The sequence below is a fragment of the Barbatula barbatula genome (assembly GCF_947034865.1).
Source record: "Barbatula barbatula genome assembly, chromosome: 14".
In the NCBI taxonomy this organism is placed as follows: Eukaryota; Metazoa; Chordata; class Actinopteri; order Cypriniformes; family Nemacheilidae; genus Barbatula; species Barbatula barbatula.
The window spans coordinates 8,171,545-8,198,912 of record NC_136777.1 but is presented as its reverse complement, the minus strand read 5'-3'; the positions used below and the strand labels follow the sequence as shown (position 1 = coordinate 8,198,912).

The 27,368-nt window shown below is 37.7% G+C and overlaps 3 protein-coding genes across 3 annotated transcripts; 1 reads left to right on the top strand and 2 right to left on the bottom strand.

The window, feature by feature from the left end:
* Positions 1 to 212: 212 nt before the first annotated feature.
* Positions 213 to 18,375, top strand: ogdhl (oxoglutarate dehydrogenase L). Its single transcript, XM_079473743.1, has 23 exons — positions 213 to 336; positions 796 to 1,001; positions 1,184 to 1,351; positions 1,948 to 2,050; positions 4,419 to 4,534; positions 4,742 to 4,896; positions 5,492 to 5,638; positions 5,714 to 5,804; positions 5,891 to 6,070; positions 6,190 to 6,318; positions 6,463 to 6,642; positions 7,229 to 7,381; positions 8,036 to 8,138; positions 8,560 to 8,688; positions 10,609 to 10,759; positions 12,728 to 12,855; positions 13,064 to 13,242; positions 13,678 to 13,749; positions 14,543 to 14,668; positions 16,730 to 16,802; positions 16,893 to 17,056; positions 17,166 to 17,320; positions 17,409 to 18,375. The coding sequence occupies exons 2-23, from the start codon at positions 798 to 800 to the stop codon at positions 17,530 to 17,532; spliced, it is 3,030 nt and encodes a 1,009-aa protein (XP_079329869.1). The 5' UTR covers positions 213 to 336; positions 796 to 797; the 3' UTR covers positions 17,533 to 18,375.
* A 90-nt stretch (positions 18,376 to 18,465) lies between these two features.
* Positions 18,466 to 19,027, bottom strand: cUnh10orf53 (chromosome Un C10orf53 homolog; the record flags this gene model as incomplete). The annotated part of the gene is made up of 3 exons (XM_079473438.1): positions 18,466 to 18,548; positions 18,630 to 18,749; positions 18,931 to 19,027. 3 exons carry the CDS (start codon positions 19,025 to 19,027, stop codon positions 18,466 to 18,468), a joined length of 300 nt encoding a protein of 99 aa, XP_079329564.1.
* Positions 19,028 to 21,260: 2,233 nt separating this feature from the next.
* chata (choline O-acetyltransferase a) lies at positions 21,261 to 26,691 on the bottom strand (the record flags this gene model as incomplete). The annotated part of the gene is made up of 14 exons (XM_079473437.1): positions 21,261 to 21,542; positions 21,661 to 21,798; positions 21,883 to 21,945; positions 22,083 to 22,221; positions 23,138 to 23,260; positions 23,467 to 23,595; positions 23,836 to 23,936; positions 24,279 to 24,448; positions 24,664 to 24,841; positions 25,156 to 25,336; positions 25,434 to 25,487; positions 25,660 to 25,778; positions 25,923 to 26,114; positions 26,644 to 26,691. 14 exons carry the CDS (start codon positions 26,689 to 26,691, stop codon positions 21,261 to 21,263), a joined length of 1,917 nt encoding a protein of 638 aa, XP_079329563.1.
* Between the last annotated feature and the right edge of the window lie 677 nt (positions 26,692 to 27,368).

Sequence of the window (27,368 nt, the reverse complement as noted above, 5' to 3'; positions counted from 1 at the left end):
CGCGCGTGCTTTGCTCATGTATTATTCGTGCAAATTGTATGTGTCAATTGGTGTGAAATGGTTCATTTTATTACCTTTATAGTAAAACTGTACATTTAAACGATGATATAAACAAGCTGTTAATTCAGATTCGTGAACCTGTTCTGTTCAGATCTCACAGCCGGAAACACTGCAGCGCGCGTCCACAATACGTGTGGATTTGGATTAACGTTACAGGGCGGATTTGACGCTGGTGAGATTATAGACGGCATAGAAAACTGCGTCCCAGAACCAGACGACAATGTGCTGTAAAACCAACAGCATCTGAAGTCAATTGGACCGTCTTTGAAACTCAAGGTGACATTTATTTCTTATGATGATGCGGCTGAGGGGAAGCAGGCGACTGCTATCGGTATAACCTAGATGGATATTGCAGGGGAGCTGTAAATAAAACCGTGAAATCGATGCATCTTTATGACTGTCCGGCGATACATTTGCATCGTGTAAATGTATTGGAAGCGACTGGATGGAGAGAGGTTTTTAAACCAATTTGTCATTGAAAAGCTAGACACGAAGGACAAGCTATATTTAAACCATTTCATATTTTTAAGTACTTGAAGTATTTGTATAGTTAAGAGTAGTTATGTTTTGACTATTTATAGGTTGATACAGAAATATTGTTTAAAATAAGTAGACTACCTGTGATGCTGGTGTGATTTGTCCCTGCTGAACTACATTAAACTGGTTCCCCTAAACTTCTACAAAGACTCAATTAGTTCCTATTCGTTACTTTGTTTCTTAACCATTTTTTTGCAGGCATGAGTCAGTTGAGACCTCTGGCTGGTGCTTTAAGAAGCAGTAGCCAATGGATGAGGGGGCACGTGGGGACGGGAAGGCGAGTTTTTGACCCACGTCGTCAATGTTCGTCCGGGGCTTCTGAGCCCTCATTGGCGGCCTGCAGGTCTAGTTATGTCGTGGAAATGTACTACGCGTGGCTGGAGGATCACAAAAACGTGCACGAGGTGCAGTGAACATCTAGAGGCACTGAAGCTGAGATCTAGTGTGCATAGATCACCTCAACGTTGCTATCCATTTATTATGATACATTCTATAAATTTTTCTCTAAAAAAACCTCAGAGTGGCTATTTAAAATGAAAATAATCTAAAATAAAAAAAATGAATAGGTTGACTATTTTATCAACAGTCTTGGGATGCATACTTCCGTTACGCCCAGGCCAGCAGTCCAGAGGAATCAAGGGAGAAGCATTTGTCCACACTTCTCCAAGGACGAACCATGTCCCAGACACCAGCCATGTCCCAAAAAGTGGTGGAGGATCATTTAGCAGTGCACACGCTTATAAGAGCCTATCAGGTAATCGAGCCTATGATTTGTTCTGTATTAGATCTGATACTTAGATTAGTTCTTTTGATAAAATAATCAACAAGAAGAATTTGATAAACAAAAATCATACTCACTCAAATTTATTGGCATTCATGTTAAGGGGACTGTAACAAGTCAAAAGTGACTGTAAATCTATAAATGTTATAGTGTCCCACGTGATTTACACCAGCTTAATGAGACTGGATGTGCTTCCTTTTGAAAATGAAAATATCAAAGAGATTGCTTGAATCAAAACAGGTGGTAATATTTTCCCTGCTTCCTCAAATTAATTAATGAAGTTTCACAGGGATTTATTAAATTTTGTATTTTGGCAAAGAAATGTTTTATCTTCTCTAACCAGCCTGCTGTGGTTGCATGTTCAACTTGTTGTGAAATCCTGGGAGATTTTTAGTCCTGTGTTTTGTTGTGTCAAATCTGTGTGGGTCAGCTACTATTGCAGTTAAGGAAATACACCTCGTGGTCCGGTTGTGCTTTGTTTATAAGTGTGTCTTATATACAAAGTGCCTTACTTCAGGTATGGTGATACCAGGTTAAATCATTTATAAATTGTATTTTAATCCCCTTAGGTACGTGGTCACCATGTGGCCCAGCTAGACCCTCTTGGCATCCTTACAGCAGATCGGAATTCCTTCAATCCCTCAGATTTGATCACGTCGATTGACAAGCTTGGTGAGATATCCTTTCTGATATAAAGAACAAATTCTGTATATCAAAGTATGTGGACCAATTATGTATGGTTAATGTATAATAAAAAGAAAACTCAAATATTTTAGGAATCTGTCAAAAGCTTAAAACTAATAAATGATAATAAAATGTTAAGTCAAATAAGAAACTGGAACAACTAAATAATCTTTATTCAGGTTTTTATACCCAAATTTGATCCGGCGTATTCAACTGCTAATGGTTAGATGAAATATCATTAAAAACTTATTTTTAAATTAACGGTAAATTGTGTCTTTTTTTGGAAGATGTATTGACAGAAATGCAATACATACTGTAACTATGTCTTCAGAGGTGTATTCAGACCGTACATAATTATAAGTTATGTTTTTATTACCTTAGAATGAGCTATTTCTATCTACATACACCAGGGGTCCCCTTACATGGAATTCACCATGTTGTTTCTACAGTAGCCCTAAACGGACAAACTACTCTACAGAGCATGTTTCGTAAATACATTTTCTCCTTCGACAAAGAAGCAAAAATATGACAACATCTTTGTCCTGTGTCAGTCACCATAGTGCTTTGAAAGAGAGGGTGAAGGCATGGAGTGAGCCGTTGGTTGCAATCTGCAGCCTAACCTCTAGATGCCGCTAAAATGTATACACTGAACCTCAAGAATAGCTAGTAGCCTTAACAACTAGGAAATAGACCCTTTCTATTTTTATCTTGTAAAGCAGTAAATTAAAAAAATATGGATGATAACAATTATATTTTGAACTGTGACTAAAGAACTTACACATGCTGGTGGAATAACTATTACAGAAAAATTAAAAATGATTGGGTGGTGGTCCAATAAATTTGTCAAGCACTGTTTAAATATTAAATTTATAAATATTTTAATTCATAATTCTCATAAACACTCTCCTCCTTTGTTAATATCTTTAGTGTCCTTCAGCTATAATTACATTGTTGCTCTTAGAGAAGAATATCTGTTCTTAAGACAAAAAAAGCTGACTTAGTTCCTTGACTTTGAGGCTCATCCCTAAGAGTTTTTTGTTATTATTCTCATATGTTGCCCACCCCCCTCTTCTGTAGCTCACACCGCCATTCAATACAGTAACTGCTGAGAGATACACTTTCTTTGTGTGGAAGCTCTCCTAATAATTGGTCACACAAAAAAACATTGTGTCCCACAGACTTCCTATAGTTTATTTTTGTCTTTTGATTTTCTCTCTCAATCCGATGTATAATGCAATTGGTGGCTGACCTTGTGGCCGCAATGTTTATACGTCACTGTAGCAACAAGACTGCGCCCATCCGCTACATAAGTCTCCTTTTTAATTATGAAAGGAAAATTAGATTGTTGTAGCTCTCTGAAAAAAATCTTTCATTGCAAATTGAGGATAAACGGCTATAACCATTGATCAAATAACAGTTTAGAAGCCCAAGATCTACAAACCAAGTGTTAAATATTATAAATCGTCTTAATTTTCATCTGAAATAAGACCTGGTCAAGTGCCGTTTCTCGATCCCGATTATTGTTATGAACTTTTGTAACGCTTCTTGTAACAGTCCTTTGGTTATCTGGTGACTCGTATAGCAATATTAAAATTGAGAGTCTATGTTTGCGTGTGTGTTTTTCTGGCTGTGTAGTCGTGTAAGTCGTCAGCCAAACAATTCCTCATTCGGCCATTACAGATTCCCTGGTCTCTGAAAGTGACAGCGGCTAGAGGGAAGAGACGGAATCGCAAGCACAGGTTAATGTTATCTCAGATAAAGGCCCATAAATCTTCCCCTTTGCTCCTGTCGGGTCCTATTGCCTTTAGTGTCTGCAAAATAGAAGGATGTAGGACATGTTCTCATAACAGATCGAAAAAGAGAGAGTAATAGCCAGTGAGAAGATCTCTCAAAACATGCCTTTTTTCCTCCGTATACTCTCATTGTGTGGGTCAGGTTGGGTTTTGTCAATCTTTTTTTTTCTAGCCTACACGCGGCTAATGAGGCCATGTATTGAACCAGAAGGCTCTTAATTTCGGTATGATGTATCTTTCCATTCGCTGCCCTCTTTATCTGGGTTGTGGCTTTAATTACATTTGCACCTGTCTCCTCTTGTGTGTGCTCCTCTCTTGAGGAGACCCAGTGTTTCTGATAGACCTGTGTTATATACAGGATGCATTACAAACTACTGCGCTTGCATTGCATGGTTTTGTTTCTCTACGTTAATGTTTGACAAACTATGAAATAATAATAATTTACCATGCATTTTTAAATAGTATTTTTGGATTTCTTAACTTCTGTGTTACCACTTTATAATGTTCTTTATAATATCCGATCTTTGAATTGTTGCTGCTTTTGTTTAATATTCAACCTTTAGACGCCTATGGTTTGGAAGAATCTGATCTGGATAAGACATTTCAGTTGCCACCAACCACGTTTATTGGGGGAAATGAAAGTACACTCCCACTGAGAGAAATCATACGCAGACTTGAGGTGGGTAAAGGTTAGATGCGAGTAGAAGCACTTCATTCATCATTAGCTGGTTTTGTGCTTTGACTGTGACATTCACTCATCTTAACATTCATTTATACTGAAAAGATGATCTTCGATGAGCTTTGGAGATTATGTTGACGTTTAATTATGCTTCAGAAATGAATTCGTTAATGAATAAAAGCAATGAATTTGATTTGATTGTTTCAGATGTCTTACTGTGGTCATATTGGGGTGGAATTCATGTTCATCAACAATGTGGAGCAGTGCCAGTGGATACGTCAGAAGTTTGAAAGTCCAGGAGTCATGAGGTTTTCTGACAGAGAGAAAAGAACGCTGCTGGCCAGGCTGGTTAGGTCAACAAGGTGACTACTTAACTATACAAAAATACTTTAATCTATTCCGAATAATATTGTCTCGTATTCTTGTCAAAACTCTTTTCATCGGCATATACAAAGTTATATAAGATCGAAACTGTATTTTAAATGGATATAAATGAATACATATATAATATTTATATATATATATTATTTAATGTGATGTTTTATATACAGTGTACTGTGTACAGTGAGGGAAATAATTATTTGTTCCCCTGCTTATTTTGTAGGTTTGCCTGCTTACAAAGAAATGAAGGGTCTATATTTTTGGTAGTTTTATTTTAACGTAAAGAGACAGAATATTAAAACAAATCAGAGGGAAAAAATTATATATAGGCTCAGTAATTTTTCAGTCAGTGAAATAAGTAGAACCGTAAGGGACAAGAAGAGGCTCCCACAAAACAGAAGCTTGATGAAAATTCTTTCATCACATTTACCCACCTTCATGTCATTCTTTCATCTGCAGAACATAGATATTTGAAACAACATTTGTAACCAAACATTGGTCCCCTTGGTTTCCATTTTATGGATACAAAACCAGTGAGACGTTTCTCAGAATATCGTCTTTTGTGTAACGTTCTAGGTTTGAGGACTTTCTGGCACGTAAATGGTCTTCAGAGAAACGCTTTGGTTTGGAAGGCTGCGAGGTCCTCATCCCTGCCCTGAAGATGATCATTGACAAGTCCAGTGAAGCTGGTATAGAAAGTGTAATTATGGGCATGCCTCACAGGTACCAATAAACCTGGTTCATTCAATCTTTATGAATTTAGCCCAGCAGTAACAACTCAACCTCTCATTCACGCAGGGGTCGACTAAACGTTCTGGCCAATGTGGTGCGCAAAGATCTAGATCAGATTTTTTGCCAGTTTGATTCCAAACTTGAGGCCGCAGATGAGGTATTATATTATTTGTTTTGATGAAAGCTGCTTTTGTTTATTGTTCTATTTTGTGCTTCTAATGTACGTTTAAATATTGTGCACAGGGTTCAGGAGATGTGAAATATCACTTGGGAATGTACCATGAACGGATCAACAGGGAAACAGATAAGAATATCACTTTGTCTCTGATGGCTAACCCCTCTCACCTGGAGGCAGTGGATCCTGTTGTTCAGGGCAAGACCAAGGCAGAGCAGTTCTACAGAGGAGACAGTGAAGGAAGGAGGGTAATATCTTAAAAATAACTCCATACTATTGCTCCCGTATGAGTGTTGGATGAATGCAAAACAATTACGCTAGACATTTCTATTTTAAATTGTAAATCATCTGCATTTGTGTCTCCTAGGTGATGTCCATTCTCATGCACGGTGATGCTGCGTTCGCGGGTCAGGGAGTCGTGTACGAAACCTTCCACCTCAGTGAACTCCCTTCTTATTCCATACATGGCACAATCCATGTTGTGGTCAATAATCAGGTGAACATCAGACATCCCATTTTCCCATCAGAATCGACTGAAGAAGTTTAAGCTTGTAGAGATTAGGATGTGCTTTTGCTCAAACACATAACCCTTGACCTTTCTGTATGCTTTAGATTGATGTATGTTATCTGTTGTTACCAGATTGGATTCACTACGGATCCCCGAATGGCACGTTCCTCTCCTTACCCGACAGATGTGGCTCGTGTGGTCAACGCACCAATCTTCCATGTCAACGCTGACGATCCAGAGGCAGTGATGTATGTGTGCAGGGTTGCTGCAGAATGGAGGAGCACATTCAATAAGGATGTGGTAATAGACCTGGTAAATACTGTGAAGACACATTCATGCTAAAAAAATTAATACAAGAGAAAACCTGACAGAAATTCGAATGGTTTCCATTAAAATACCATTATGAACCATTAGCTTTTTCCTTTAAAGAAATTACAAAATTCCTTTTTTTGGTCATTATTCCAACATAGTAGACACCATAATTTACATTTATTCATTTGGCATACGCTTTTATGCAAGTAGGAGAGCATTTCTAACTAGCAATTCTAATTATAACCATTCAATCCATTACATTTTCTAAAAGAAACGCCACTTAATAAATATCACTAGAAGTACAGTAACTAAATAAATCACAGCTGTAGTGCTCGAGTACAAAACTAAAGTCACCTTATCCTGGTTGCAGAAACATGATGTGTTATATAGTTTTCAGGCCCCCTGGGGGTTAGTGTAGGTGTGTGGATCAATATGGAAAACGTAAATAACTCAAATATATGAATGAATATATGATAATACGTTTAAATTGTATTACATCCAGTATTTAACAATATTTCATTTTAAATTGTCTAAATGTAATTTGTTTATTTTATATTTTTGGTTAAAATGCTTGTGTATTGTTTAGGTTTGTTATCGGCGATTTGGGCACAACGAGATGGATGAGCCCATGTTTACGCAGCCCCTCATGTACAAGCAGATCCGCAAACAGGAACATGTGTTGAAGAAGTACGCCGACAAGCTCATCTCCGAGAGGGTTGTGACACTGCAAGAGTTTGAGGTTTGTGTACTTAGAATATCTGATTATTGAATCATTAAGGAAAATGCTCCCATGTCCCTACTGTGCAAAATGAAAAGTCCACCTGGAGTCACTCCCACGATTCATCCTGATTGACCTCTTTAACCATCTTTTCCGCAGCTGTTGATTTCCTGGGCTATTAGGAAATGATGCATTTCTTGCTCAGCTTGTTCATTGTTTCCTGACAATTGATGGAGGTTGTGTTCTCAGATGTTCAGCCGGTGTGTCTTTTCGCTCTGGTGATGACACGTTTCATACTTCACCCGTTGACCCAAGCTCTCATTCCCCCGGCTTTCAGCTCCCCCCAACCAGCCTCAGATTTGTGTCGCCGTAGAAACCACAATCCTCGAACCAAACCATCCCTCCAGTGCGGATGGCTGACACCTCGTCTCGCCCAGCGACAGCTCGTTTTATTTACAACTGCAGCCTTGTCACTCTTCACTCGCTGACATTGCTCAGGGGATTTTACTCAGAGAATGAATTGTGACTTGAATCTCGCTATTTTCTCTATGCCGTAGAACATAGGTGCAATGAATCATTAATTAATAATTTGTCACAAATGTGTCACGCGTCTGAGTTTTTGATGAAGATGGTGGTTGGTGGGCTTTGGCTGTACTACTGTGAATTGTTTTTCAGGAGGAAGTTGCTAAATATGACAAGATCTGTGAGGAAGCGTACACGCGCTCCAAAGATGAGAAAATTCTACACATACGCCACTGGCTTGACTCACCGTGGCCAGGTAAATTATGAGGATCACTTAAACTGTGGTTGGCCAGAGGGTCGTAAATGAACAAAAAGGGCTTAATGAGTGAGTCAAATAGAGTTGCCGTATATGACTCCTCCTTCTGTGGAACACAGAAGAAAATATATTTTGAGAAATATCTCAGTTGTTTTGTGTCCATACAATGGAACTCGATGGGGGCGAAATTATCTTCTCTAGCAAAATATCTTCTTTTGCGTTCTGCAGAATTTAGAATGACGTGATATTTTTTATTTTTGCCACCAATAATGCAGTTTCATTGCTGGTAAAGTTTCTAAATAAATGTAAATTAACCGTCTAATATTTTGCACCCTAATAGTCTATTCATTCAAATGTTTCTGTAAGGTGCATTAAAACCTTATTTCCGGTCTTTTGTGTACATGTGTACTTCCTCTTTAAGACTTCTTTACACCAGAAGGAGAGCCAAAGAGCATGAGCTGTCCCTCCACTGGTCTAAATGAAGAGGTGATCAGACACATTGGCGAGGTCGCCAGTTCAGTCCCTCTAAAGGACTTTGCAATTCACAGTGGTGAGTTTATCGTACTTAGTATTTAATTTGGAATTTTACAATGAAAGATTTCATTTATTTAATGTATTCATGTTGTCTCCCATCAATAATTTCCAACAATCTCAGATTTTAAATTGTGATCTTTTTTATTATATCATTAACAAATGGAAGGTGTGGTATAGTGGGTAGAATGGTTCGGTCAGGTATCTAAAAGATTGTGGGGTTAAAGGTCCAGTGTGTAGTTTTCGGAAGACTCTATTGACAGATCTGCAATATAATATTCATAACTTTCACTATACTTAGAGGTGTATAAAGACCATACATAATGAAGCGTTATGTTTTTATTATCTTATAATGAGCTATTTCTATCTATTTACACCGCGGGTCCCCTCACAGTGAATTTGCCATGTTGTTTCTACAGTATCTCTGAACGGACAAACTGCTCTACAGAGCACATTTCGTAAATAGGTTATCTCCTTCGGCAAAGAGGCACACACATGACGAAATCTTAGTTCTGTGCAGTCACCTTAGTGTTTTGAAAGGGAGGGGTGGAGTGAGCTGTTGGTTGCATTTTGCAGCCTCAGCGCTAGATGCTGCTAAAATCTCCACATTGCGCCTTTAAACCCTGCAAACGCAAACTTCCTGAACTCAACATTTACCCTTGGACATTTATTTGTAGGTTTATTCAAGGGCAACATGTCTGCTAAATCGGAAGTTTTGAAATATTTTGTCTTTTATCTGGACAGAAATGTACAGTTTAAACAAGTGAAAGAAATCCACCAATCCAGTGTAAAGGTGCATTCAGCCCGCCAGCGACTGTGTTAGACCGCTAGCAAGGTCGTCCGAAGGCGTTTCTTGATTTGGTTGCTCTAGTAACATTTATACACAAAGCCTGCAGTAAGTCAAGGGAGACGGAAGACGTGAGCTCCGCCGCTGTACTCCTATTGGTAGTCGCTCATCATTTGCATAAAGTTGAGCAAATCTCACATCGCTAGACATGCCCACTTCCTGTCACCAACGCCCACCGTCACTCTTGTCGGCAGCTCTCCATTAAAATGAATGACATCATCTCACTTTGTCGCAGGCGGTCTGAACGGGGCATAATACATTATCGAAGAACAGATATTGTATACAAAAATCTTATAAAATAGATATTTATCTTTATCTTGAAGCATAAAACTATTTGGAAATAGTAAAATAAACTTATTTCCTTGTAACCATAGTTTAGATGTTTTGTGCTATTTTTGTTCCTAAGTAAATAAATCTTCTTTTAAGGATAATCTTGTTGAGATGCTTACTGGGACAAATATGCTGATTAGAAAGTTTTTTATTTTGCAGTACAGACATACTGTATTTAATGATGTTACACCAGGTTATAGGTTAAGGATACACCAGTTCATCAACCGCACATATCTTAAGTACTGTTAAGCTGTGACCACTAGGGATAAACATTGGAAGCTGACATAAAAGCATTGCGAGATGATGGTGGTAATGATGTGGAACATCAGCAAAGCCCTGACAGATGATCCGTACGCTTCTGTGATATAGGAATGTCTCATTGCTCCATGGGTCATAATTTTCTTTCACTGAACAGCAGACACAAGGGAGCTATAGTGGATTGATGATGTAGCACTAAGGGACCATCGCACTTAAGGAGTCGACTTCAATCTGGGAGCCTTAAATTCTGCCAAATCACACTAACCAACATAGACCTCCAGCTAAACTCTTTATTGCCTGCTTTTAAGCACAACTGCCTCCGAGCATCAAACCGATCCACCGGCACAAGCACTTCCCTGAAATGGAGCGGTGCTTTACTTCAATGGGAAATTGTGTTTAAGAACTGATTGTGGCTTTACTTTGCACTGTAGCTTTTCTCTCTACAGTTTATTGTTTTCCTCGTTTCATTTTCCTAATGACTGTTAAGGATTTTCCTCCTTTCAGGCTTGTCACGGATCCTTCGTGGCCGTGCTGATATGGTTGCCAAGGGCTCGGTGGACTGGGCTCTGGCCGAGTACATGGCCTTTGGCTCTTTGCTAAAGGATGGTATTCATGTGAGACTCAGTGGACAAGATGTAGAAAGAGGAACATTTAGGTAAGACTTAATCTTATTCCACTTTAGTTTAACTGTTCAATTGTTGAAAATAGCCAGGTTTATAGTTCTTCCTCGTGGCTCTGTTCAAACCGTAAACTTTCCTCTCATTGACAAATGACGTCAGTTTGAGAAGGGGGAAATTTGACCGCATGGTGCCGTCATGGTATTGCTTCCGAAGGAAACCCATTGGATGGCACTCCACTGTACGGACACAGAATCCAGCGTCTGTTCACTTTTGTCTTGTGTAAAGGAGTTTTGGCAGACTGTTTTGTTTTGTCAGTACTGAGACATCAGCATTCTCCTGCCGTGGCAGAATTTATCACAGCACACATGGCATTATTTACTCGTTCGATTTACCATTCCGTCTCTGGATTTTTCCTCAATGGGTTACACTGGAGCGTTAAATGCATTGTTTATAATACAGCGAGGCTTTGATAGAGCATATTGAAGCTAAAATGAGCAAAAAGACGTCAACAAAGTAGTGTCTGTGGGTTATGAGCCTATTTATTGAAGTGGGTTGTCTGCCAGTGGATGTATGCTGCGCTGTCTATTTTTCTATCTCACACGAAAGGCTGGAGGAGTGAACATATTGCTGTTCCTCAGTCTGCTGGTTCTGCTTGTTACTTAGGGAGTTAATGGCTATGAGTAATTGATTCAGTCGGCTGTGTTTGGGAATGCACTAAGTACTGTGCTCTGGTCCCATGATTGATGAAACTGACACACAGCTGATGCACCGAAGAAACTATTTACTCCCAAGATTCTCTGTGTTTCCAGAGCTGCCTACCAGGGACAAGACAAAGAGCCACTTTTGATTTACAATTGTGATTAAATGAGCATAACAGACAGACCCTGATTAGCCCAAGCACTTTCCTTATGGCTAAATTCATTTCACAACATTATCCACAGAAGCAGCGGAGCTCATATTTGTCAGTTCTAAAGTACCTTCTTAATTGTTATGTAATATTCAGTATATATGTACACATTGGAATTGGCAACAGCCAGAGGACATCATTACTGTGATTTTTAAGGGACTTTAAATTTCAGACAATCGTGGTGGGTTAGATGGCTGGTTTGCACATCGCATCAGAGTAACCCAGCAAATCGTATTACATCTCCTGTCTGAAATCCCAGAACTTCATTTCAGCTGCTGCTCATGATCTCTTACAATGATAGAAAATAATAAACTGTTCTTAGGTTTGATAATACAGAATTATAAATAAATTAAAGACAATTGTCAAACATAAATAATGAAGTAGATAATAAATAAAACAAAATAAATAAAAGAAACAGATTACCCCAAATTCATTAACCCACCCTGATTTTATTCCAGACTTGTGGCATTTTCATTTTGCTATTTGTGAGGATTTCAATGTGGTAACAAAATGTGTTGTCCTTAGTTCAACCCAAAAATGAACATTCTGTCCCTCTTGTTATCTTAAACCTGTGTGACTTTCTTTCATCTGCAGAACACAAAAGAAAAATATTTTGAAGAATGTTGGTAACCAGACAATTGTGGCATCCATTCACTTGCATTGGTTTTGTGTCTACATAATAGAAGTGAATGGGTGTAACCGCTGTTCTGTTACCGACTTTCTTCAAAATATCTTCTTTTGTGTTCTTCAAAAGAAAAAGTCATACAGGTTTGAAATGACAAGAGGGTGAGTAAAGGATGACAGAATTTTGTTCCGTCTGAACTGTTCAGATGAGTAAATATTAACTACATTTTTCATTTTAGATTCAACTATTTCTTTAAGCTGACTGTAATTCTGCTTCCTGAATTCACAAAATGCCCTATGTTTATTTTTGTAGGGTTCCGAAAAAAAGTCCTCTCTTCGAAATAAAAGCCATGAAAGAGAAATTGAGCGATAAAGCTGTAATCTTGTTATTGAATGAAATGCTAATGAATACACTTGTTACACATTTTCCCCTGATGTCTGCTTTGTGCGGTCTGTGGCTTTATCATTGCAGTCACCGTCACCACGTCTTGCACGATCAAGAAGTTGATAAACGCTTCTGTGTTCCAATGAACCATCTGTGGGATAACCAGGCTCTCTACACAGTGTGCAACAGCTCCCTGTCTGAGTATGGGGTTTTGGGTAAGAACCACCTGTGCTCAATTTGCATGTTTATCAATCAGTGCACAGAAATGTGAAATATCCCAATTATTCCCCGCTTCTGATATCGCTTGCATGATATAAACGTCTCAATATACCCATAAACATTCATTTATCCCCTTTACAAGATCCACATGCATAATTATTTCCATGCAGTGTTATTGTTTGCATATTTTCTGATGTGCATTAGGTTTTGAGCTTGGTTTTGCTATGGCTAATCCTAATGCCCTGGTGTGCTGGGAGGCTCAGTTCGGTGACTTTAATAACACAGCCCAGTGTATCATAGACCAGTTCATCTCTTCAGGCCAGGCCAAGTGGGTCCGACACAATGGTATTGTGTTACTGTTGCCCCACGGGATGGAGGGAATGGTAAATAAGTTGTTGAATTATTAGGTTTTAGAATATCAATATGAACGTCTTGTAATAGAAATTTACATTGAGTATACATTAGCAGTATATTTTATCGAATTATGGAAATGAACTAATTGTGTAACCCTTTCCATGAGACAGCAGTATAAATATAGTGTAGCATTTTATCGCTCAACTGTTACTGCCTTTGCCCTATTAAGCCGTATCAGTAAAGAGTTGTTTTTTTAAAGTCTGTTATAGTCAATTGCAACTAATCCTGCTGTGTAAGTTATCATGTTGTTATTTCAAACCTCCCTTACTCCTTAAGCACAAGATTGCTGTGCAGTACTGCGATCAATAATGATGACTCAAGTTTTGTCTGAGCCAATACATGAGGTTATAATTCTTTGATAGACGTGCTCTCATTAGCGCTGGTGTTTTTGCTCTAATGAGCAGGGTCCGGAGCACTCTTCAGCGCGGCCCGAACGCTTCCTGCAGATGAGCAAGGATGACCCTGATTGCTATCCGGTGAGTGGCCTTTTCTGCTATGCCTTGATGGCCACGGGGAGTTTGAAATATACGCACTTAACTTCAACCTTCTGATTGCCAATTTGTCTGATGCTTAATATAGTCCTTGTTTATACTGCCTTTTAGTCCAGTAGTAGTAGGTCATTCTGGCGAGGTATAAAACACATTCAGCAGACTAGAATGATAATGATTAGGGTATTCTGATCAGGGTATATAACATGCAGTCATTATACAAACTGACTAAACCAGCATGACTTAAAGGGACAATTCACAAAAGATCTGTCTTCGTTTACTCTTACCATAGTAGGCAAAATGGTAGTCAAAAGTGCCACAGAACTGTTTGCTTTCCTACATTCTTCAAAATGCATTTCTTTGCTCTGTGTAACACAAAAGATATATCAAACTTTTGTTCCTACTGTGGTAGTCCATGGTGGCCAAGAAGTACAAGCATTCTTCCAAATATCTTTCTCTGTGTTCATCAGAACAAAGACATTTTACAGATTTGGAACCACTCGAGGGTTTTCATTTGTGAAATGTGAACTGTCCCTTTGAAGCAATTACTATGTTTTTTTTTAAATGTATGATTATCTTGTATTCTAGTATAATATGATGTACGTTTTTCAATATAGTAGTTGTAATTTGTTATAACTATTACAGCACATAATTATGTGGATTTATTTAGAGTTGCTAATGACTGTTGTATTAAACACATTTTTGCTTATTTTTTAATTTGGCACATTTTTGAGAGAATATTAATAGATCATTTTAATGAGCTAGGTTAACTTCATTTAAGGAATTCACTGGAGACTTTGAGGTCCAACAGCTCTATGACTGTAATTGGTTTGTGGTCAATTGCTCAACACCTGCCAACTACTTCCATGTGCTGAGAAGGCAAATCTTACTACCTTTTAGAAAGCCGGTAAGTGTAATTTTGTGATATATATGCAGAATATCTGTTTAGATCTATTATGTAAACATTGTTCTTGTCCTTATTATTTATTATAGACCACTTCGGAAGATTTAAACAGTGGTCCAGAAGCACTTTTGGATTTAACTTTTTTTTTATAGTTTTTTTTAATTATCTAGCATTAAAGGAGGCCTAACATGCTATTACATCCATTGTGACTTCTTTATAGGCTACTTTAAAACGTGCTGGGCCGACAAGCATAACATGGTCAACTTGTTAAAAAACGAGTTGGAAGCATGACGTAGTATTTCTGTGCTCGATTCTGTCCGCCAGCACAACAACCTGTTTAGAAAGTTTTTATGTCTGGATCCCTGTTTCGAAACAAGGATCCTATGGTTTTATTGACCATTCTTCTGGAAGAGCACACCGATGAATGACCCAGAGAGCGAGCGGAAGAGCACGCCCAACAGCGTGTTTCCTTCCTGGAGAAGCCATGGTGAGCACCGCGGGTATAGTGTAGTTGTTTTTGCTAATAGAGCTAATAATGGCACCTAAGAGGTGTGTTTATTGGATGTAAGGGGAAAAAAGCCTTGTTCAGGTTTCCAAAGGACCCGGTGTCACGACAGCAGTAGATAAAGTTTGTATTTCCCGGACAGCAAACGTCATTTCGAAGACGATTGTTTCTCAAACAAGTACCAGTTTTACACTGGATTTTCAATTCGCTTGCAACTAAATGACAGAGCGGTGCCAATGATAAAAGTGACCGTTTTGGAGTGCATGTAATGTAAACAACAAGATCATGTGGACCAGTGTCACAATAGCAGTTAGCCATTTCACAGTTTTAAAATAGAAACTGGTGTGTGTCTTTCTATATTATAATGTATATGAAATGATTTATTTTTAAAAGTCTTACCAATGTATAATGTTACGGCACAGGATTTGAATTGTGTTGTTATCTTTTATGTGAGATTTCACAAGCGATACATGCCATGGCATTGTGATGTAATGGCAATGGCATTGTCATACCATGGCATTGTTTACACCTTTTAAAAACGGGCAAATAGAAGACAATTATAACATTATGAATGGTGACTTATACGATTTTAAAATAGCGTCAAAACTAACAAGGAATACCAATGTGTACCATACACTTCCATCAGAAGTCATTGCTGCTGTGGTTCTTGTTCTACTACTGACTCGGGGTCCGATACTGGATCATATATGTAAGGCTCAACGATCAAACTGTAAGCCATAGTTAACGTTATGACAACAACAAAACTTTTTGGTACAGTATTTACATCTATGCAACAGCTGGCAGACGTCACACAGAGGCTGCGCATACTCGTCATTAGCTCCCCCCATTGGAACGCCCCCGGGAGGTCAGCTTTCTTCGGAAATAATCTCACAGCTGTATCTGTCTTCTGTTTATGTAAGAAAACTAAACACTTTTCAGAGATATAAAGGACGCAATACTACTCTACAGGTACTCAAGATTAGCATAAGATTGGCAGAACCGGCTTATTTAACCCCTCCTTTAATAGTAAAATCTTCAAAATATTAGGTTAATATCTTTAAGTATTTTGTTAAAATATACAAAAATACTGAAACACGAAGTTCTGGACCAGCTTCATGCATATCTTTTGAAGTGGTCTATATTTGTTTGTCACATTGATTTCTAACTTCTACCTATTTATAGATTTTGATCTATGGGCAATTTCATGTCACTGATGCTCCGGTTAAAATCGGAGAAACTTATATTGATGTGTGATGTAAATGTTTGAAGTATCTTCCTACACGCTCTTGATTCTGCGCCTCCATAATTGTCTAAAGTGATTCCCTGTTGGAGATAAATACAGAGGTTTGTGGAGCATGAGAAAATGTCTTCCTGAGCGAATTAAACTGTGAGCGTCTGGGGATGATTTTGTTTGTTTTGTATGAAAGTGCTCTTAATTTATTGTTTCGCTTGGTTTCACAGCTGTCTTTATTATATTTTTATATTCCCTTAGACTTAATTTTTAATGTTTTCCAAGTTCAACAGTACTTGACTAACAGCATTTTTCTAATCATATTCAGCTGATCATTTTCACACCAAAGTCCTTATTGAGGCTCCCTGAAGCCCGCTCTAGTTTCGATGAGATGACCACAGGTACAACAAAGTTTGATAAAACACATTCAAGACTTTTCCCAGCTTTTTCATTCTCCAAAAAATTAGACCTATAAAATTTCTGTATTGCAGGTACAAAGTTCCAAAGAATAATTCCAGATGACGGTCCTGCATCCAGAAACCCAGGAAAGGTCAAACGTATCATCTTCTGCACTGGAAAAGTCTACTATGAGCTGACTAAGGAGAGAAAACAGTTAAACTTAGAGGAGGATGTTGCAGTTATCCGACTGGAACAGGTTGCTGCTGTCTTTAAATATAATAGAAGAACCATGAAACATGAATTTCCTAATTGTAAATGTGACGATGTTTACAGGTTTTAGAAAATCTAACTTTTTTATCTCCTAGATATCACCATTTCCTTTTGACCTCATCAAAGCTGAAGTTGAGCGGTACAGCAATGCTGAACTCGCATGGTGTCAAGAGGAGCACAAGAATATGGGCTACTATGACTATGTAAGGCCACGCTTCCTCACGGTGCTGTCTAACAAGAAACCAATATGGTCAGTGTTATGATTCAGTTTTCCTGCTATTGGATTGGTGAAATCAAAAGAAACATGTACACATAATTTGCATCAAACTCACTCCTAGGTATGTTGGCCGTGACCCTGCTGCTGCCCCCGCCACCGGAAACAAGTTTACTCATCTAGCTGAACTGAAGAGGTTCATCGACACTGCCTTTAACCTGGAGGCATTCAAGGGCAGAAGCTTTTAATCTATAATGGGAGATGTTACAATTTTAGTTTGAAGTGAACATGATACAGGTCATGCTATCAACGCACAATGTTAGATAAGGTAAGGTACGTATTCATAGGGTTTCTATGTGCAAAAGCATAACTCTTAGCTCAGGGCAGACGATTTGTGTGCTGATCAGTCTAAATGGTTCTCCTTAGAAATGCATTATTTGTGTCAAGTAATTCTTGCTCTTTATTGTTTTTCTTATTTGTCTTCCGTAACATCACGCTTGGCATCATCCTGAGACATCAAACAGATGGCATGTAGACAAATAACAATATTCTCTGTGGCAGGGTCAATATTCTCACAAGCTTTTATAAAATATGTTTCCTTTTAAGACTTTATGGTTCTTGTAGCATTTAAGACTTCGGATTCGGAACATCTTTAATGTTGATGTTTTTTACAGCATCACTTTTTAAAAGGCTATACATAAAAATGAAAAATAAGTCACAGAACCCATAATAAGAAATGTAACACTTAAATTTGGTTATACTTTCGCATGGCCAAAGTGTAATGATCAGTTTGTAGTTAACAGCTAAAACTTTATTGCTACACTCAAGCTGTGAACAGGATTTTACTTATATTGTACAGTAAACTAGATCTATAGGCTGTACCTACGTGTGATGATGACACATGCAGTAGTGAGCTTACGTTTTTAATATTATATATAATTTGATACAATATTTCAGATTTTGGCTTAGCACTTTATTAGACAATTCTTGTAAGAGAGAAGATACACCATCATTTAAGGCGATTAACTGTGATGTACTGTATGTCTTGTAACCAGGCAATAAACCGCTACAAACTGTTTGGTTTTTATCATTTACCGCTTACATTCGTCTCAAAATCCACTGAACCCCACCCTCACAGAAATTTTGCTATTGACTCAGTGCACATGCTCAAATAAACAAATCTAGGTGTTTGAAAGGCATCGGAACGCGTCCCTCACTGCGTCAATGGCTTGATGGCACAGCGGATCAAGTTGTCCATCACCCCCTATGAACATAGTTAGACACTATATAACTATCATATCATCCTTTAATCCAGAGGTTTCCAAATGTTGACGCAAACTCTTACCAAACTGCAGGTCAGTAATGTTGCACGTATGGACACACTCTCCATTGACAATAAGCTTCACTGTAATCCTGTCATGTATTTTCTCAAGGACACACTGGTGACCGTCTGCTTTCAGGGCAGCTGCAGGAAATATGACGACACATTTACTTTGTCTTTAACTATTATAAAAAATGACCATATAGCGACCACAAATACAGTCTTTGTTTTGTTAGACCTACTATAAAAAACAAACAAACGGGTAGGTAAACTTTTGATGTCTAGTACATCTTAAGTTGACGTTGGTTAGTAATATGGTGAATACCTTGTAAACCGTCCAGGCGACATGTTCTGTGCTCGACGATGCCACACGACTCATATGGACCGTATTGTACTATTACCAGTGAGTTCTTCTGGGGCATTTTTTTCATAAACTATTAACAAGAAATACACAAAAAGGTCATTGATAAATCGGTACAATGCTGTTTAATTGCGTCTGTGTGTCTACCTCTCTCCATAGTAACCGAGAGTCTGTAATATCAAGTGCACACAAAGTAGGAGGGACATACTCAAGTTACATTACATTGTGGTTCATCAATGCCTATAAGGAACCATACGTTTTATTTAATAGTATTTGGATGTCCGTCTTTATTTAGAAGTGTTTTGTGTATTATCTTTATGTGTCATGCAACAATCATTGATTGTTTTCCCAATTAAAAGAAACTTAACTGTTGAAAGTTTTGTATCAACACAAAGTTGTCTAGCAAACCCACTTTTGCATTATCACACGTGCATGAAAAGTAAATAAAATGATTAATGCAAAATAAATTTATAAACAATGGGAGACCTGCTGTACCGCTGTACACCTATAGGCCACAGCTATAAGAGTAAAATATATGAAATATTCAGTACACGTAATCCTTTTTATTAAGTAGTTTTATGACATTATTACAAAACCACAATAATAATAAATAGACATTTATTTTTTGAAAAAAATAAATATATCAAAGAATGTCACAGTTTTAAACACTCCTCCACCAGTTTGACAGAATGTATTTTTCTATTGAGAACATTGTGCACAAAGGACATATTCCATTTCTAATACTTGCACTAAGGCTATAATTTCTCTACATATTTATGTAATTTTCACGGTACAGTCTAGTGTTTGTAACACGATTGACTGCTTTAACATTTTTTGAATACAATATATGTTTGAATAAACTAGTTGTAAAGTGCTCAGATACAATGGCTTATATGTTGAAAGATAATATACTTTTTATATTTTCTTATCTACTACCACAACTGTCAACCTACAGAATCTAGAAATTAAATGCATTTAAAAATAGTGTTCTTTTTTACATGTATGCATCAGGTATAGTTTCTTTAATTTAAGCACATTTAAATTTGAACAGATCAATGTTTACATACACTGCACTCTAAAAATAGGGCACAATATACTGTATTGATATTCATTTGTTGCAGTTATTTTACCTATATTTTGCACTGCATTAAACTACATTTTTGCATTGGAATATGTACTGGTAATTTTCTGCTAGTACCTTTTCTGTTTTTAACTGGATTTTCTTACAGTGTCTGCAGTACATTCACATTCACAATATTCATATTATCACAATGCTGATTGTATCTTTTTTACAGTTTTGTAACCTAATCTTAAATGAAATGATTTATCTTGTCCAGCTACTACTATTGCATTGCAAATCAAATTCCGTGTTGGCATTATTGCATTAGAAGGACAATTCCACAAAATGGAACTACATACAATGTTCATGCAATACTGATTCACTATGGGCAATATTCTTTAAATATTAAGGCCCATTTCTTACACTAGCTTATTTTCAAGTCCTCACCCCCCTGTTTTTTGACAGTTTGAGAATTAAATTGATAGAACACACATCACAGCATACTTTAAAACTATAATACGTTACAATATAAATGTAAGTATTTTATGGTATTGTTGGTATACCACAGGCTCAAAAAACATGTTTTTCAATATTATTTCTAAATAGATACATTATTATATTAAAGTAAACTCTGAGAAATAATTTTGAGACTCACAAGAACACAGTTAAACAGCAGCTTCTGCTTCAGTTCTGTTGCAGCTTATTCTTATAATTATAACTGAAGAAAACCCTGAGTACATCACCCCACCCCTGATTGAAATGTAATATTTCATATAATTTATTTATATTATTTTAAAATAATTTCCTTTTCTATTCTTAATTGTATTACTTTTATAATCTTAAGTCTTTAAATTATGGCCTATTTTCGTTTGTTTTGTATGTATCTTTTAATACATAAAGTACATTAAATTACCACTATGCATCAAATGTGCAATATGAATAAAAGTTTTAACTAATCGATATATTGTTCTGCTCTATTTGACTACTGTGGTCTTTGGACGTATCAGCTATAATATACAATCTGATTTATATTTTAGTATAAACAGTACTTTATCAATGTTACTGTTGCCATTTAAACCATTGTTTCTGAGGCGTCTATGTTTGTTTTCCTCCAATTGCACTATATTGTTCTACACAGTGGCAGTAAAATCCCATTATAACCATTTTACACTGTGCAGTAACTGTCAAAATGGTTCCAGCATCGATATGGTTCAAGCGATGTAGAATGAGCCAATCAGGTTCCTGTTTCTTGCTGCGATTTCTTTGCGGTCTTCTTGGGAGTTCCTCCCATCCTTTCTGCAGAGTCTGCTTGAATGTTGCATTTTCTGCATAGATCTTGCATTTCTTTCAGGCACCCCTCAAGAGTCTTCACAAACAAATCTGAGCTGGTCTCTGCACTGTCACGGAAGCTTGACACACAAAATATGATGTGGTCCGCCTGAGGATTGTAGCAGGCTCCATAGCCATTAGGGACAACTGGACCATAGCAGCAGAACATCTCCTCAGTGGTTGGGACCTATGCAAAGACAACAATTTGAGGAGACTGTTTGGTAAGTCTAGTGGTACAAATTAGATGTGAAGTTATTTAAATGAAGTTAACATATCTGTTTTTCTGTATAAGTATACATGTGAACCTGGCTTGTGGAAAGGGTGAAGTGGATGCTGGTGAGATATGTCGGATCAGTAAACAACTCTGGCATCTCCACTTTCAGCTCCTTGGAAATCTCTCTTAGCCCCAGCAAGTGATTGTCTATTGCCATACCTTTGACTGCCTGTTTACACAGATTGATAAAGAGGTAAATTGTAAGAGCAGACACAAAAATGTCATATGTGGTTCACATTTAGCACTCACTTACCAATATTGTATTATTGGTCTGGACCGTAACAGCAGTCAGAAACTTTTCCATTTTCTCAGCATCCTACATAAATAAAGGCAGACAGGGGGTGGAATCACTTATGTTCCTCCTTTTAACAATCCACACAGCAATGGGCATCTTGCTGGTCAGTTAAATTAAATTGTGAGATTTTTCTCCAGGCCATATGCCATATTACGTACAGTGATGTTGGAGCTGTCAGTCATAGCTTTAACAAATGCTAAGGCCTCGGGTGTGGCAGAGCGGATGTTGTCGACTCGTCCCTCTTGAAAGCGACGTATTGATGCACTCTCATAGGTGGGCACTAGACGTCTATGACATCTGAAAGACAGATGTCAGGAATAAGGTCTCTATAATAATCTTAAAGGGATTGTACACCCCAAAATGAAAATTCTGTCATGAATTACTCAACCTCAAATTGCTCCAAACCTGTATACATTTCATTGTTTGATTGAACACAAAGATATTTGGAAGAATGTTAGCAACTGAGATTTCAGTTGCACAATTGACTACAATTAAAATTTTATGTAAAATAATTTTTGTTTGTTTTTCTAAATACTGTTAAATAAAAATTATACAATAATTCTTTGTATAATAGTCAATGCTGCCCCAGAAATCTCAGTTGCTTACATTTTTCCAAGTATCTTTCTTTGTGTTCAAACAATGATATCCAAACAATGAAATTCATACAAGCTTAGGACAACTTGGGGGTGTGTGAATGATGACAGAATTTTCATTCTTGCGTGAACTATCCCTTTAAGACAGTCTATATCAGAGCCGTTACAAAAGAGTTGCGACATTTGAATAAACGTCAGTTGAAAGGATGGAATACGGAAGTAACTCGTGTCATGGAGTGACCAATAGTTCCAAACCCTGCACTGAAGCCAGTTCATTTCAATGTCTCCCAAGCATTTGCTTTTCAGTAAGTGAAATAATGGCATACATTTTGAGAATTGGCAGGTATATCATATATTCATAGATCTTATATTCATATTACTCCCCAGACAAAATGCTTCTATAAATGTAGTCAACGTAATTTTCAGTGTACATGATGTGCTAATATATTTGGCAAAATTTATGCAAATATAGTTGCTGTTGTCTGTCCCACTAAAATCCATCCAAATAGGTTGACAGCACCGATATTTTTGGAACAATTGAGCGCTCCATGATCCACGTGACGACACGTGGCGGCAAGATCTAGTGTCTAGAAAGAGAACTTATCTTAGTGATAACTGACCTGTAGAATGTTAACTGCAGGGCGACTTGAATGTAAGCATCAGGGCTCATCTTCTGTCGCTTTATGAACTCTTTGCCATAGCCGGTGAATTTGTTGACCTTCATGTCCAAATTTTGAACAAGTCTGTGGAATTTGGCAGTAAAATATGACTTGTATACATAAATAAATGAATCATTTAAAAACAAATAAAATATTTTGTTGATTTTTTATTTAATATCCATGAAATGGATTTGATGCATAGATAAAATAATTAACTAACAGCAAGGGTTATATTAAGAATTACATACGTTAGATTTGGAAATTGTGTAATATCTATCCTGCTGGCTTACTTTTGCAATCTGCCTGTCGAGGCCGCGAGGAAGGTTTGGATTTCTGGCGAGCATTTCCAGCGCAGTCGTCTAGGGGCTGGAAACTCGCTCATGCTGGCTGCCCTCACCAGCTTAGAAACACTGCCTCTCCTGAGTCACAATCATGTTAACCATCACAGTGTTTATTCACTTGACAATGTTCTGATCTCAAGTCATCTAATTAGAGTTTGTCATTTCAGCCTCACATGCCCAGTTCTAGTGAGACGGCCTTTTTAAGATTCTTTCAGAAGTGAACGTATTCATTGAATCTGTTAAACCAAAAGTGCATTCTCGGTAGAGTCGAGATTTGCTTTGAAATATATTTCTATAGAGGGAGATTCTTTAACTTACATGTATCTCAGTAGATATTCTGTACATTGCACAAGCACTATTCCTTCGAATGGGGAGTGTTCGCAGATAACCCCACAGCATCCATCTGCACCTATTACAAACTGAAATCATTACAAGTAGTTGAAAATTAGAATGAGTCTTTTTGCTTGCTGTCACTTTTATTAAAAGACCAAAGTGCCTTGAAATCTGCAGTTTTGTTTGATGCGTTGATGTAGTTTCCTTTGAAACAGGAAATGAGGGCGGGACATATTGGTTGGAACTTCCTGGCCTTTTAAAATAGCCAATAAATTCTGGAGAGCTTTTGATTGGTCTGAAAAAATCTGACGAGAAGCTGAGGTGCAAAATGATGTCATGAAAATCATTGATCTTGGTGAGAGACTTAAAGCCAAAAATGTAAATTTTGATTTCATGGGACTTTAAAGATCCCATCGGGTTCCCAGTACCTGCATGGGTTTGTCGTACCAGCGGTTTCCCCCGTTCTTATCCTTTCCTCCTCCGTGGAGCATCAGCGAAGCACGGTTGGTGTCAGTCAGTTCAATGCCAGACGACTCATCCAAACACACCAAACACAGACAGCGCTCAATCATGTCTAGAGAGTCCCTGTTGGTAGAATCTGAACCCGATTGTAAAGCGTTACATTACATATGTGTGCATTCCATTAACCTGTATAGATTTTCCTGTTTTATCAGGGGAATTTGTTAGGAGATAAACGAATCCAGATAAAGTCAATCTGTTTAGTTTCTCGTAGGCAACCTGAAATGTTTAATGTCAAATTGCAGGTCCGATAACAGATATATCTTGTTTTGTTGAGGTTAAGTGATGTCTGACCTTTGATCAGTATGCTGCGAGCCTCGGCCCACTGCGTTCGGCCGTCTGATGTGAGCAGACCAATGGGAGACAGACATTCCTTCTCGCAGTCTGCCATCTCTCTGATTCGCACCAGCTGAGTGTAAAGGTCTTTTTCATTCAACCGGCGGAAGTTTATCACCACGTCAAGAACAAATAACTGCAAATACAGAATAAAGATGTAGTTGTATAATTTGTGACTTTATGCTGACTTATTTCCAACATGGATGCTGCTATAGACTTCCAAGCCCACCTCAAACTAAACATCCTCTAAGTGGCCTAGACTGAGGTTTGCGGATCATTTTTTGAGACAAACTTTAACATAATTAGAGTGAACTGAGGCAAAACACTAATTGATTCCCAGCGATCTCTTACAAGCATCTACATTGAGCATCTGTCATAGGCCCTGTCTATTAAGGACTTGTTGGAAAGCACTTTCAGATCACACATAATTAGATTCACTAATATGCCTACCTGATTCTTACAAGCCACAATGATATGTTCTGGCTCGGGCATTACAGTACTCTTCTGAGCCACTAGAGTGTCAGTCTTTGGCCCAGGCAGACGGTAAGAGTTGAAGACCTTGTAGTATTGATCCATACAAAGGGGCGTCCCAGCCTGCTGCCCACGACCCTCTTCCACAGGGAGTCCATGTCTGCAATGAATAGCATTTTGTTTTTCAGAATTAGAGAAATTATTGTAGTGTAAAGATCCGGTGTTTCTGCTATTGAAAACAAGGTGAAGTAACCTACGTGTCAATTAGAGATTTATACTCTAATACACCAGAGATGAGATTTGCGGCATATCTGTTGAACAAAAATGTTTTTAACGGTTGTTTAGAATGATCGTCCTGTTAGATTATAACATTTAGTTTAAAATGTATAGATGTACACTAAAAATGTATTTAAATACGTTTTATAAGTTGAAAATTTGAAAAGGGAAGTTAAAGTGGGGTAATGTCCCTATGAGTCCCAGTACCTGAGGACATCACTTTGGCACCTAAATTTCTGCTTGGGAAAGACCATTACAGGACTGGAGTTGACAGGTAGTGCTAACCTGTTATTCAAATACATATCTTCAAGCCAGTAGTCAAATACCTTTAAAATCATTAAAAGATGGAAAACATACACATTATAAAATCAGCAGATGATAGATAAGGTTATTCGCAAATATAATTCAAAAACAAATTCAATGTCTGCGCATTCGAAGTTACATTTAGTTAATTTTTGCAGAATTCTTACCCAATTGGATTTAAGATCCCTTCTTTCCAATAGTTTCATCTGAAGCATTTCCCCCACCCCGCCAGGTGCTCCAAATTTCTTCACAATAGTTTGGGTTTTTCTTAACTGCTCCTCTGGTATGAGGTGACTCATACACTTCAAATACATGTCCAGTGTTTGCTGCAGCGGGGCAACCGGGAGCTTTGGCAGGCCCTAAACCCATATAATGGAGAGCTTTGGGGTAATTTATTTAAATATATTTGATCATGTCAGGGACAGCATCTATTTTGATACCATCTGCTTGCTTGGCTGTAAACTTTTGCAAATGAGTCTCTTGTCTAATTAGCCTTACAGAAAATATTGATGGAGTCCTGGTATATTCTTCATGCTTCAAATGCCAAAGTAAGACCATGCGAATTTGATCAAATATCATTTAAGAATTTGGCAGGCACTTTTATGTCAAGTGACTTACAATAGTCCATTCAAGCTATGCATTTTATAAGTATATGCGTTCTCTGGGTATCGAACCTATGGCCTTTGTTAGTGTAATGCCGACCAGCCGAGTTACAGAAACGCATATAAATATAAATTATCATTCATGTTTTAAATGTAGGCAAAACATTGTAGACAAACATGCATTATTAAGCCATGGCTGGTCTTAAAATAAGGTTTGAACTTTAGGATTGTTACACTACATTAACATTACAAAATCTTTTTTCAGTCGTAAAGTAACAATACTTACACTGGGATCTCCTGCGGTTTTTGATGGTTCCCGTTGCAAAACCGGCATCCTCAGAAACTACAGAGTTCTGTCAAGCGACACGAAATTCCAACGTTCCTAATGTTCCCTCTGGAATAGACAGGTGTTAGGGAAAGCTTTGCATTGCAATCACTCAAAGTTTTAAACATACCGATTCTTTCCGACCAGTGTTATTTAGCGATAAGTTATGTGCGTCACATTAAATTATTATTTACTTAAACCAAAGACATCTTGTAGTTTCGCTGTTTATCTCTGTTGCGTGCAGCATGTCAGCGTTGGCCTGCTATTTAAAATCAAATAAAATATAGAGACATTGTGATAAAATAACATGATTAATTTATGTTGCTAAAATTCTAAAATGCATTGACTTAAAAAATACTCACCAAAATGTCATACTCCCGTCGAGCCCTAAAGCAGTTTATTCAATTTTATAATCCGTATGTTTTTCACATCGGGAAGTGCTGTAAACCGGTAATGTTAACTTTGTCCTGTTTCAGACAGCATTCTTGAATTCCATTCATTGAAAACAAGAAGCTCCTTAAGATGTTCCTTGGGAAAGATGTTGAATGATGCTGAAGGAGTGGCACCTTGTTTTAGACTCCTCCCACTAAACTCAATTCGCTCGATGTATGGTCTGCAGTCCACCTTGCCGCCCACCTCATACTTATGTTGCTTTAGTTGAGTCCTTGAGCAATATTTATAAACAC